The 12,588-nt window shown below is 46.1% G+C and overlaps 2 protein-coding genes across 10 annotated transcripts in view; both read left to right on the forward strand.

The window, feature by feature from the left end:
• The window catches only part of LOC105471308 (KIAA1549 ortholog), a 201,853-nt gene extending 198,224 nt beyond the window's left edge, over positions 1-3,629 (forward strand). Inside the window, exons 21-22 of one of the 2 annotated variants that reach the window (XM_071094402.1) lie at positions 2,781-2,868; positions 3,549-3,629. In XM_071094402.1, the coding sequence (XP_070950503.1) occupies positions 2,781-2,847 (67 nt within the window). In that variant the 3' untranslated portion in view covers positions 2,848-2,868; positions 3,549-3,629. Of the gene's footprint in view, positions 1-2,780; positions 2,869-3,548 lie in introns of those variants that run through there. The other variant, XM_071094401.1, reaches the window with a different exon arrangement.
• The window catches only part of LOC105471305 (ATPase H+ transporting V0 subunit a4), a 91,868-nt gene that overhangs the window by 14,819 nt on the left and 64,461 nt on the right, over positions 1-12,588 (forward strand). For 2 of the 8 annotated variants that reach the window (XM_071094403.1, XM_071094406.1), the window contains exon 2: positions 12,015-12,148. In XM_071094403.1, the coding sequence (XP_070950504.1) occupies positions 12,032-12,148 (117 nt within the window). In that variant the 5' untranslated portion in view covers positions 12,015-12,031. Of the gene's footprint in view, positions 1-2,781; positions 2,905-3,555; positions 3,630-6,192; positions 6,531-8,951; positions 9,147-12,014; positions 12,149-12,588 lie in introns of those variants that run through there. The other 6 variants (XM_071094405.1, XM_071094408.1, XM_071094407.1 and 3 more) reach the window with 6 other exon arrangements.

The following is a 12,588-nucleotide window of genomic DNA, read 5'->3' on the forward strand; positions in this document are numbered from 1 at the left end:
GTGGCTCACGCCTGTAATCCCAGCACTTTGGGAGGCCGAGGCGGGCGGATCACGAGGTCAGGAGGTTGAGACCACCCTGGCTAACACGGTGAAACCCCGTCTCTACTAAAAATACAAAAAGTTAGCTGGGCATGTTAGCTGGTGGGCATCTGTAGTCCCAGCTACTCAGGAGGCTGAGGCAGGAGAATGGCGTGAACCCAAGAGGCGGAGCTTGCAGTGAGCCGATATCGCACCACTGCACCCAGCCTGTACGACAGAGAGAGACTCAGTCTCAAAAAAAAAAAAAAAAAAAAAAAATATATATATATATATATATGTATATAATGTTATATATAATGTTTAATGATTCGTAGTAGGAGGATTACTTTCTTTTTAAAAAATTCAGTGACACAAATAATTAGAGAAATAAGGCTGTATTATCTGGCTTTGGGCAAGTCACTTAGCCTTACTGTGTCTTTACTTTTCTGCAAGAGTGGATTGGACTAAATCATCTATAACTTACCTGCCAATAGACACCCTTTTGGGGGCCAGAGCTATGTTTGGTTCTTCTCTCCTCCTTTCCTTCTTCCTTTACTCTTGAGCTTCACAGTAGGGAACTCAGAAAATTTACTCTGGTTTTGGACAAATTGGGCTGTGTTTGCTAATGCTTGGCCTGTTTCAACTTTCCAAGAATCAGCAATGCTATGAAATGTTGCACATAAAAGAATGGAGCTCAGACAGGAAACTTCTAGAGAAATGTTAAAGATGTCATGGTTCAAAGAGATTGTCTCAAATGTACCTCATGGGTAAGAAAAAGTAGGAGTTCCCATTTTAAAAGTTATTTTTTTGAGAGAGGGTCTTACTCTATCACCTTGGCTGGAGTACAGTGGCACAATCATGGCTCACTGCGGCCTTGCACTCCTGAGCTCAAGTGATTCTCCCGCCTCAGTCTCCTGAGTAGCTGGGACTACAGGTGTGCACCTCTATGCCTGGCTAATTTTTAAATTTTTTGTAGAGATGAGTTCTCACTATGCTGCCCATGCTGGTCTCAAACTCTTGGGCTCAAGCGATCTTCCTGCTTCAGCCTCCTAAAGTGATGAAATTACAGACATGAGCCATGTGCCTGGCCCCATTTTTAAAATTTTAAATAAAAAAAAATTTTTTTAAATAGAGACAGGGTCTTGCTATGTTGCCCAGACTGGTCTTGATTTCCTGGCCTCAAGCAATACTCCCACCTCGGTCTCCCATAGTGCTGGGGTTATAGGTGTGAGCCACCGTACCCATTTTCTAGATGTACTTCCCAACTAGAACTCACATAATTTGGGGAAGGGAAGTTATCAACGGTCTCTTCTCTTGAAAAAATAAATAAATAAAACCCTCTCCTGATGCTTCATTTCCTCTTCAGCTGCTGCCCTACTCCCTCCTTTCTCTTCACAGTTGGTGTTTTTAAAAGAAAGTTAGAGTTGATTTCTGTGCCCATCTTTTTTTTTTTTTTTTTTAATGGAGTCTTGCTCTGTCCTTCAAGATTGCACCACTGCACTCCAGCCTGGGTGATAAGAGCGAGACTCGTCTCCAAAAAAAAGAGAAAGAGAAAAAATGAAAATCTGAAAGAATCAACCAAAAAAAAAAGCCTTCCTGGAACTAATTAAGTTTTTGTATAACAAATCCCTTTTTCTCCACACCTGTCCATAAGGACCAGCAGTAGCAGGGTGCTTTTAGCTAATACATCTTCATGGTCCTACCTCAGGGGAATATCAACTCTCTAGCCTTGTGTCATCATTTAGTTTGTAAGGATCTTAATCATCTCTCCTGTCCATCAAATATCACAGTGGTCTATTACACTGAAGACAATATACTGATTGGACCTAGTGAGCAAGAATAACACGGTGTAGACTTATTGATAAGATATTTGGATGTCAGAGGGTAGGAAAGAAATCAGACAAAAATTAAATCAGACAAAAATTTAGGGGACTTCTATCTCAGTGAAATTTCTTTTTTTTTTAAAATTTTTTCTTTTTGAGACAAAGTCTGGCTCTTTCACCCAGGCTGGAGTGCAGTGGCGTGATCTCAGATCATAGCAGTCTCAGCCTCCTGGGATTGAGTGATCCTCTCACCTCACCTTTCAAGTAGCTGGAAGCACAGGCATGCGCCACCACGCCCAGCTAATTTTTGTTTATTTTTCATAGAGATGAGGTCTCACTATATTGCCCGGGCTGGTCTCAAATTCTCTTTCCCCAGCCATCCCTGACATTGCCCAATAGGCTCATGAACAAAGCGGTTATGGTGGCAGGGCTGGAGGTTGTGCGTGGGCTCAGCAACGTGGACTTCCACTCACCAAGGCCAGCCTGGCTACGGCCACTGCTGAGTGCCCAATCTGCCAGCAGCAGAGATCAACTCTGAGCCCTCAAGATGGCACTATTCCCTGGGGTGATCAGCCAGCTACGGTACTGGGGGGTCCATAGACCGGTACCAGTCCATGGCTTATTAGGAACTGGGCCACATAGCTGGAGGTGAGTGGGTATTGCCACCTGAGCCTCCACCTCCTGTCATGTCAGCAGCACCATTAGATCCTCAGAGGAGTGTGAACCCTATTGTGAACTGTGCGTGAGAAGAATCTAGGTTGTGTGTTCCTTACAAATCTGATGCCTGGTGATCTGAGATGGAACAGTTTCATCCCCAAACCATCCCCCAACCCCCATCCGTGGAAAACCTGTCTTCCACAAAACAGGTCTCTGGTGCTAAAAACGTTGGGGATTGTTGCTTTACTGCATCTCTTAGTATGACCCTGCTCTATAATTAAGGTCAATGGGAAACTGCAACAGCACGACCCAGGCAGAACTACAGATGGCCCACACTCTTCAGGAATGAAAATTTGAGTCACTCCACCAGGTAAAGAACCACGACCAGCTGAGGTGCTTGCTGAAGGTAAAGGGAATATAGAACAGATATTCTGTAGTATAAGTAGTTATAAATACCAGATGCAACCACTTCACCAGTTCCAGAAACAAGGACTATCATTGTCGATCAGCATCTTTTCCCTTATTTTTTATGAACACACTTGTGCATATATATACACATATTAAGCAAATATCTGTTTTCTCTCTTTTCCTCTTATCGTGAGATATAAGATGTATTGATTTTATATCAGTATTTAGCTATCGTTAATTTTACATCATAGTAATGAAGTTATGGGGTACCAGGAGAAGAGTAAACACCACTCAAGCAGTTTACTTCCTCTTCTGCAGAAGAGATTAGTGCGTTTTTAGTCGTATCATGTTGGGTAGAATTATGACCCTGCCAGTGTCTTTATTTGGAGATTAAGAGTGGTTTAAGAGTTGCATGTAAGTGCCAAGTTGACAACGGTTGGACTTGGGAAGGTTAATTTTGTGGTCAACTTGAGTGAGCTAAGTGATGCCCACATAGCTGATGAAACATTGTTTCTGGGTGTGCCTGTGAGGGTATTTCTCAAATAGATTTGCATTTGAACGGGTAGACTGAGTAAAGAAGATATTCCATCTACGTGTCTATCCTTCCACCAATACCACAGTCTTTTTTTCTTTTTTTTAAAGACAGGGTGTTACTTTGTCACCCAGGCTGGAGTGCAGTGGCACGATCATGGCTCATTGCAGCCTCGACCTCCCCAGGCTCAGGTAATCCTCCCAAATTGGCTTTCCAAGTAGCTGGAATCACAGGCACACACCACAAACCTGGCTAATATTTTTATTATGATTATTTGTAAAGATGATGGTCTCACTGTGTTGCCTAGGCTGGTCTGAAACTCCTGGGGTCAAGCAATCCACCTGTCTTGGCCTCCCAAAATGCTGGGATTACAGGCATGAGCCGTTGCGCCTGGCCCAATATCACAGTCTTGATTACTGGTGCTGTACAGTAAGTCTTGAAGTTGGGTAGAGTGTTTCTCCCACTTCATTCTTCTGTTCACCAGATCTCTGCTGATACCACCCTGGCTGGGGGGGCAGAGATGCCTCATTACTGCTCCGCCTGTGATCTTCACCAGCAGTGATGAGGGGAGGGGAGCTTATTACCAATGGATGGGGGTAAAAGTTCTGATTAGGTTTCTTCTGACACCCCCAACAGGGGCGAACAAGGAAGCCTTGTTACCACAGAGTGGGGCTGAAGTTTAGACCCCCGACTTGGCCTGGAAGTCTCGGCTCCCCACTTGGGCTTTGCTGGCAAGGGGGTAGGGGCAAGGCCATAGTTTTGTTCTGTGGCATTTAACTGGATTCGAGTGATTATTGTCTGAACGTTTTCTTTCTTGGCAGACTGCCCCTTTCTTGGTCCTTTTGCTGGAACAAGCAGGCTTTCTTTGAAACTTTGCTGCTGCACATGTACTGGCTTCTGCCGCACTGAGTCTGGAATATACAGATTGATTATCTGTCCTTTATCTGAAATGCTCAGACCAGAAGTGTTTTAGATTTCAGATTTTTTCAGATTTTGGAATATTTGCATATATATATATATAAAATGAGATGTCTTGGGGATGGGACCCAAGTCTAAACACAAAAGTCATGTATGATCTTTTTTTTGTTTTTGAGACAGAGTCTCACTCTGTCGCCCAGGCTGGAGTGCAGTGGCGCGATCTCGGCTCACTGCAACCTCTGCCTCCTGGGTTCAAGCGATTCTCCTGCCTCAGCCTCCTGTGTAGCTGGGACTACAGGCACCCACCACCATGCTCCGCTAATGTTTTTGTACTTTTAGTAGAGATGGTGTTTCACCATGTTGGCCAGGCTTGTCTCGAATTCCTGACCTCAAGTAATCTGCCCGCCTCGGCCTCCCAAAGTGCTGGGATTACAGGCATGACCCACCGCACCCAGCCTCATGTATGTTCATATATACCTTATGCACATAGCATGAAGGTCATTTTATTTTTCCCTTGAGGACTCTGAATGAAGTGTGTGTTGTGTGCCTGAGTTTTGATTACGACCTGTCACGTGAAGTCAGCGAAATTTTCCACTTGTGTCATATTGGTGCTCAGAGTTTGGGATTTTGGAGCATTTCCAATTTTGAATTTTCAGGTTAGGGATGCTCAACCTGTAGGAAGTAACAAGAAAACCCAGAGAACTCACCTCCGTGTTGTTTCTTGCGTCTTGTGATTCCTAGAGGGTCTATCTTCTGTCCAGCTTTCATAGTCTGCTTATGTTTGCTGCATATATACTGTACAGGGTTTTTATTTTTACTGATTGGAAAGAAAAAGTATTTCTACTCCCTCCCTTTTTCCAGATGCAGAAGCCAAAGTTTTATATATATACACACACACATATATATATATATACACACACACACATATATATATATATATATATATATATATATATTTTTTTTTTTTTTTTGAGATGGAGTTTACCTCTCTTTGCCCAGGCTGGAGTGCAATGGTGCAATCTCGGCTTCCTGCAGCCTCCTCCTCCCGGGTTCAAGCGATTCTCCTGCCTCAGCCTCCTGAGTAGCTTTGATTACAGGCATGCGTAACCAAGCCCGGATAATTGTTTGTATTTTTAGTGGAGATGGGGTTTCACCATGTTGGCCAGGCTGGTCTTGAACTCCCGACCTCAGGTGATCCACCCACCTCAGCCTCCCAAAGTGGTGGAATGACAGGCGTGAGCCACCGCGCCTGGTCATAATATTTTTAAAAATGTGAACCAGGTCATGCCATTTCCCTGCTTAAAATTTCCCAAGGACTTCCCAATGCTATTAGAATAAAATTCAAATTTCTTATTGGCCCAGCGACTTCACATGGCTTGGCCCCTGCCTCCTACATACCGCACACATACTTTTTGTTTGTTTGTTTGTTTGTTTTGAGATGGAGTCTTGCTGTGTCTCTCAGGCTGGAGTGTTGTGGTGCAATCTCGGCTCACTACAGCCTCCACCTCCCGGGTTCAAGCAATTCTCATGCCTCAGCCTCCCAAGTAGCTGGGATTACAGGCGCGCACCACCACACATGGCTACATTTGTATTATTAGTAGAGAGAGGGGTTTTCACCATGTTGGCCAGGCTGGTCTCGAACTCCTGGCCTCAAAGTTATCCTCCCGCCTCAGGCTCCCAAACTGGGATTACAGGCATGAGCCACCGCGCCCAGCCTATACTTCTACTTTCTAAGTAAGCCTCTTCTATTTTTCAGATAAGGTCACTGAGGCCCTGGGGTTAAATAGCTTTCCCAAGGTCACGCATGGTAAATGGCAGAGCTGGGATCCTGACTCCAGCAGTTGGGCGGGAGCCTCTGCTCTTAACCATTAGGATGTACTCTTTCCTCCACATGTTCCTGAGTGGTTTCTGGGCAGCCAGACATTTGAAAACTACTGCCCCACCCACTGACTGGGACACACAAGCAAACACCAGCCTTGGGGAAGAGCAGGATGAGAAGTGGGTGGGTGAAGTGGAGAGGGGAGGGAGGCATGAATTGAGGCCAGGGCTCCTAGTTCGGAGCTCATGTGAAGGGAGAGGTAGAATCTCAACACTGGGAATGCCTTTTGCAGTTTTCAGTTCTTATCTTCCTGCTCTTTGCAAATCTTGAGTTCAGCCTTTGGAACTTCATCCAGGTGAGTCTGGATTCTTGGGCAGATCTGCCCTGGTGGGACGGGTGGGTGCAGCTGAGCTCCGCCTCTGAAGAAACCCAAGCAGCTCCTTTCCTCCAGGGCACAGAGCAGGTGCTCCCTTAGAGGGCTGGGCCTCCACTGCCCCAGGTTCACAATCGCTGCATCGGCTTAGCTGATTTTCCCAAACCGCCTACAGCTCCTCCCTGCTGCTTCCCAGGCTGAAGTTTGATTTCTCACTCTGTGTTCTCTAAACAATGGCTCTAATTTGATCATGCACAGGTATCACCTGAGGAGCTTATTAAAAATGCAAGTCTTGGCCAGGCGTGGTGCTTCATACCTGTAATCCCAGCACTTTGGGAGGCGGAGGTGGCAGGAGTACTTGTAGGCCAGGAGTTGGAGGCCAGCCTGGGCAACATAGTGATACCATGTCTTTATGTTGTAGTATTTTATAAAAATTAAAATTAAAAAAATCAGCCAATCGCTGGGCGCGGTGGCTCACGCCTGTAATCCCAGCACTTTGGGAGGCCGAGACGGGCGGATCACAAGGTCAGGAGGTCGAGACCATCCTGGCTAACACAGTGAAACCCCGTGTCTACTGAAAATACAAAAACTAGCCGGGTGTGGTGGCGGGCAGCTGTAGTCCCAGCTACTCGGGAGGCTGAGGCAGGAGAATGGCATGAGTCCAGGAGGCGGAGGTTGCAGTGAGCCGAGATCGCACCACCGCACTCCAGCCTGGGCGACAGAGCGAGACTCTGTCTCAAATAAAAAGAAAAAAGAAATTAGTCAATCATAGTGATGCACACCCATAGTCCTAGCTACTCAGGAAGCTGAGGTGGAAGGATCACTTGAGCCCAGGAGGTTGAGGCTGCAGTGAGCTGTGTTTGCGCCACCACACTCCATCCTGGACAGCAGAGCAAGACCCTGTCTCTTTAAAAAAATGCAAATCTCAGACAATCTAGGAAACTTGAATCCTGATGGGATATTTTATATTAAGGCAAATTTTAGAATTATTGAATTTTAGGAGTGACTGGTATTTTATGTGTGTTTGTGTGTGTATATGTGTGTATAAAAGAATCCTTATCTTTTAGAGATACATGCAGAAATATTTTGAAAGAAATAATATGATGTATGGGATTTGCTTCCAAATAATCAGAGGTGGGTAGGGGAAGTGGGTGGGGTGTGGATGGTAGACCATTCACGAACTAGTGTGGCCAAGTGATGTGTACATGGGGGTTCCCTGGACTATTTTCTGTACTTTTGCAGGTGTTTCAGTTTTTCCATACTAAAAAGTTAAAAAAAAAAGCACCCCCCTCACTCATTCTGGGGTACCTTCTAAGGCTCAGTCCCTGCGGGGGATCTGTGCATTGCCCTGGAGAAGCAAAGCTCATTCAAATAAACACAGGTGGCTGTTGCAGCCGCCCCACCCCGGGCAAGAAAAACGCACCTAATTGGCTTGTTCTGCCCCTTGCACCCTCTGTCAGATAAACAGGAAAAGACAAGACCCCGCCAAAGGAAAAGGGCACATACCACATTTGCTTGTGTCTCTTTTTACCTGGGCCACAGCGGAAGCTGAATTTTAGCCATTGGGCATTTCATAAGGAGTCTTCTGTTTTCCTTTGAAAGTAGAGTGTTTTGGTTAATACTTGATAGGATGGTGAGTGTGATATTTTTTATTTTCCAAAACTATTTTTATTTTTTCATTTATATACACACATACATATATTTCATTTATATATGTATATGTATATACATACACACATATATATGTATATAGTTATATATGTGTATATATGTATATATACCTATATACATATATGTGTGTGTGTATATACATATATATTATTTTTGAGATGGAGTCTGGCTCTGTCGTCCAGGCTGGAGTGCAGTGGCATGATCTAGGGTCACTGCAACCTCTGCCTCCTGGGTTCAAGCGATTCTCCTGCCTCAGCCTCCTGAGTAGCTGGGATTACAGGCGCCCGCCACCACACTCTGCTCATTTTTTTGTATTTTTACTAGAGACAGGATTTCACCATATTGGCCAGGCTAGTCTCAAACTCCTGACCTCAAATGATCTGCCCACCTCAGCCTCCCAGAGTGCTGGAATTACCGGCATGAGCCACAGCCACCGCTCCTGGCCCCCAAAATTATTTTTTAAAGTTATTTCATTTTCACAAGTTAAAGGGATGTTTTCGTTTACTGGGGTCCTTCTAAGGCCTCCAGGAATCTTGTCCTCAACCTTCAGCTCCCTGAGGGGCAAGTTACTTTCATTAGAAAATAAATGAATGCTTCCTGTTGGAAACTTAAGGTCATGGCAGAGGGCACAGGTGGGGCGGGGGCTGAGCGGCCTGGCCGGTGGGGCAGGTTTGTCCTCACCCACAACAGGCCAGTGTTGATACAACAGAGCTGCCTCCTGGCTCTTTGGGAGCCTGGGAGGAGAAGGAGCCGGGAGGGGCGCTGCGGGGAGGCCACCTGAGGATTCACCGGTGGCTGCTGCTCCACCCAGGACGGCTAGCAAGCCCGGAGGCCGCGGGACTTGGGGCTCCCTGCTCCGTGCATCAGGTCGGGGAAACCACTGTCTGCCCCAGACCCCCACGCAGGACCCGCCTGGAGGAAGCTGGGGTAAGAAGGGTGTTGATGCTATGCTTTTGATCTGCATGAAGTGAATGCCTTGGGTCTCTGGTCTATGTTCACTTGGCTGTAGTTACTAGACAGGGCAGTAGGAAAGCTTTGAATTCATCTTGGTGTCAAAAGGCACAAATGTGGGCCCAGACCATGTGCACTTCCTGAGGGATGATGTTTATCCTCTGGTCCACACATGGGAAAATGCTTCTGGAGCGCCCACTTTGTGGTGCTATTGACCTAGACGGGTGTGGAAGTGGAAACAGGGCATGGATCTACCTTGTAGACTTCACTGGTTTATGTGTGGGGAATCCAGGCGGTTAAAAACAAGCGATTGCAAATGATTGCTCTTCTGGGGGCATGTAGGAGGGGGCTTAGCTCCTTGAGGGAGCTGGGGGTGTCAGGGAAGGCTTGTGGAGGAAGAAGATCCTTACATGGAGACTGGAGGAGTGACAGGGTCATGTGGGGCGTGGGATGGACGGTGGAGAGGAGAAGATTGAGGTTCCAAACCCAGGGGAAGGCCTGGGTGAAGGGCCTGAAGGGGGTGGAAGCTGGGAAGAAATGCAGGGTCCCTGGAGAGGCCAAAGCTGGAGGAGGACACAGAGGAGGCCAGGTCCTGCAGCCTTTGGCTGGCCAGCTCGAGGACTTTAGAGTTGGTCCTGTGTGAAACCAGGACAATGGGTAGGCCCAGTATCCAGCACACAGTAGATACTCCGTACGTGATAAAATTAAATCTACTCTGCAGGTGTGGAAGTTCTTCCAGAAGGTTGACCTGGGGGGAAACAGTGTGGTTTGGCAGCAGCAGGGCCATCGGGAGGATCTTTGGGAATAGCTTCTGTGCCCTCCTCCTCCCCTTGGCTCTCATACGGCCTTCAATTTCACCATTGGAAAGAGGTTCACTTTCTTCTAACCCCCGGGAGGTGTCCTTCCCTGCCACCTGTTCTAAGTGTCACTAAAGGCAGTTCAATGGGCAGCATAACTAGATGGTCTACTAAGGAACAGAGAAATGTTCAGGACTGGCAAACTGCCCCACCCTAGAGTTTGCAATGCATTGATCGCTGCTGGGAGGCCTCTGATGACCAGGGCCCCGTTCCCTGGCTGTGTATGCTCTGTGCGGGCTGGTGATGACGGCTTCAAGATCATCTCCCAGTTTCACGGTTAAACTTCGGACATGCATCTGTTGAGTATGGTGGATGTTTTAATCTATTTCAGTCTAGATGTTTGAGATTCCCCTTTCAGGAGTGTGAGTCTTAGTCTTTTTTTTTTAATCAGCAGTGTCAATACACACTTATGACTGTATGGTGGAACTGTGTCTTGGAGGTCAGTTTTGGCTAACCAAACTCACACCATTCCCCTGCCCCACTTACCCATGGGCATCCTTCTTCCATATACAGGACGTACAGATTTATTTTATTCCTGCTGACTGCACAGGGCTCTGTTATATCACAGTTTAATCATTTCCCTTTTGATGGATATCTAGGTTACAGCCATTTACTATAATTATTACATACAATACTATAAGAACTGTTCTTGTAGGCCGGGCGCGGTGGCTCAAGCCTGTAATCCCAGCACTTTGGGAGGCCGAGGCGGGCGGATCACAAAGTCAGGAGATCGAGACCACAGTGAAACCCCGTCTCTACTAAAAATACAAAAAATTAGCCGGGCGCGGTGGCGGGCGCCTGTAGTCCTAGCTACTCAGGAGGCTGAGGCAGGAGAATGGCGTGAACCCAGGAGGCGGAGCTTGCAGTGAGCCGAGATCGCGCCACTGCACTCCAGCCTGGGCAACAGCGTGAGACTCCGTCTCAAAAAAAAAAAAAAAAAAAAAAAAAAAAGAACTGTTCTTGTTCCTCTGTTTCTCCATACATATCCAGGTCTGTCTGGATAAATAGCAGTGGACATCTTGATTTGTGGGTATGAGGGATATAAGATTTGATAGACATTGATAAATTGCTCTCTGAAAAAGCTACAAAGAATTTACACATTAACATTGGATATACCCAACGGGCATATGGATTACCAAACCTCGTTCTGATGACAAAAACTATTTTTCCTGACTAGGAAAATTGAGGACAAAGTATTCTGGAATCCAGAGTTGGTTGTGATACCCAGGACTGAGTTCCGGAGTGACACTCTAGTGCATGAAAGGGCCTGTTTTCTCATACCATCCACAACTCGAGTCTTTAGTCATATTTTAAAATATTTTGCCAGCTGAGAGCAGTGGCTCATGCCTGTATCCCAGCACTTTGGGAGACCAGAGTGGGAGGATCACTTGAGTCCAGGAGTTCAATACCAGCCTGGGCAACACAGCAAGACTCCATCTCAACAAAAAAATAAAAAAAACCAGCCAGGTGTGGTGGTGCACACCTGTAGTCCCAGCTACATAGGAGGCTGAGGCAGGAGGATCTCTTGAGCCCAGGAGATTGAGGCTGCAGTGAGTCGTGTTTGTGCCACTGCACTCTAGCCTGAATGACAGAGCAAGATTCTGTCTCAAAAATAAAGTATAATATTTTGCCAGTCTGATGGAGGGCATAAAGTGCTATCTTGTTTTTGTTTATATTTTTAGAATCAGGATAGCTGGGCATCCTGGTACACACCTGTAGTCCCAGCTATTCAGGAGGCTGAGATGGGTGGATTACTTGAGCCTAGGAGGTTGAGGCTGCAGTGAGCCAAAATTGGACCACTGCATTCCAGCCCGGAGCAACAGAGTGAGACCTCGTTTCAAAAAAAAAAAAAAGTCTCCTGAAATCAGGAGTGATTCCTAATGCATTTTTTCCCTGTTAGATTTTAATTTAACTTAAAAATTTCATCCTAATGTTTTCACACATTTATTACCTTAAATACTAATCTCTTTTTCTTTTTCTCCTGTAGACCGAAGCTGGGCCAAGATGGCGTCTGTGTTTCGAAGCGAGGAGATGTGTTTGTCACAACTGTTTCTCCAGGTGGAAGCTGCATATTGCTGTGTGGCTGAGCTCGGAGAGCTTGGATTGGTTCAGTTCAAAGATGTAGGTACTACGTTCTTTGGAGATAAGAGGACGGCAGGGGTGGGAGTAGATAACTCTTGCAGAGCACTTCTTTATGGTGAACAATAACCATTTTGTAGGGAGAGGAGCCGTGAGCTGGAATCAACGAAATTCTGTAGTTTCAGTGCTTCTGGCTAGGATTTGTCATGACCAGGCAGGTCATTCAAGAGCATGTTCTCCCTCCCTCCATGCAGTCTCCTCTATAGGAATGTCTTGAAGCTCTAATGCAATCACTACATGTTAGATGTCATTGAATTTTTTTTCTCTTGTGTAGCGTCTTCAAACATTGTATATAGCCAATGGGCATGTAGGTTACCAAACCTTGTTCTGACCATAAAAACTATTTTTCCTGACTAGACAGGCTGAGGACAAAGTATTTTGGATTCCAGAGTTGGTTGTAATACCCGGAATTGAGTTCCGGA

Source organism: Macaca nemestrina, chromosome 4 (assembly GCF_043159975.1).
Source record: "Macaca nemestrina isolate mMacNem1 chromosome 4, mMacNem.hap1, whole genome shotgun sequence".
NCBI lineage: Eukaryota > Metazoa > Chordata > Mammalia > Primates > Cercopithecidae > Macaca > Macaca nemestrina.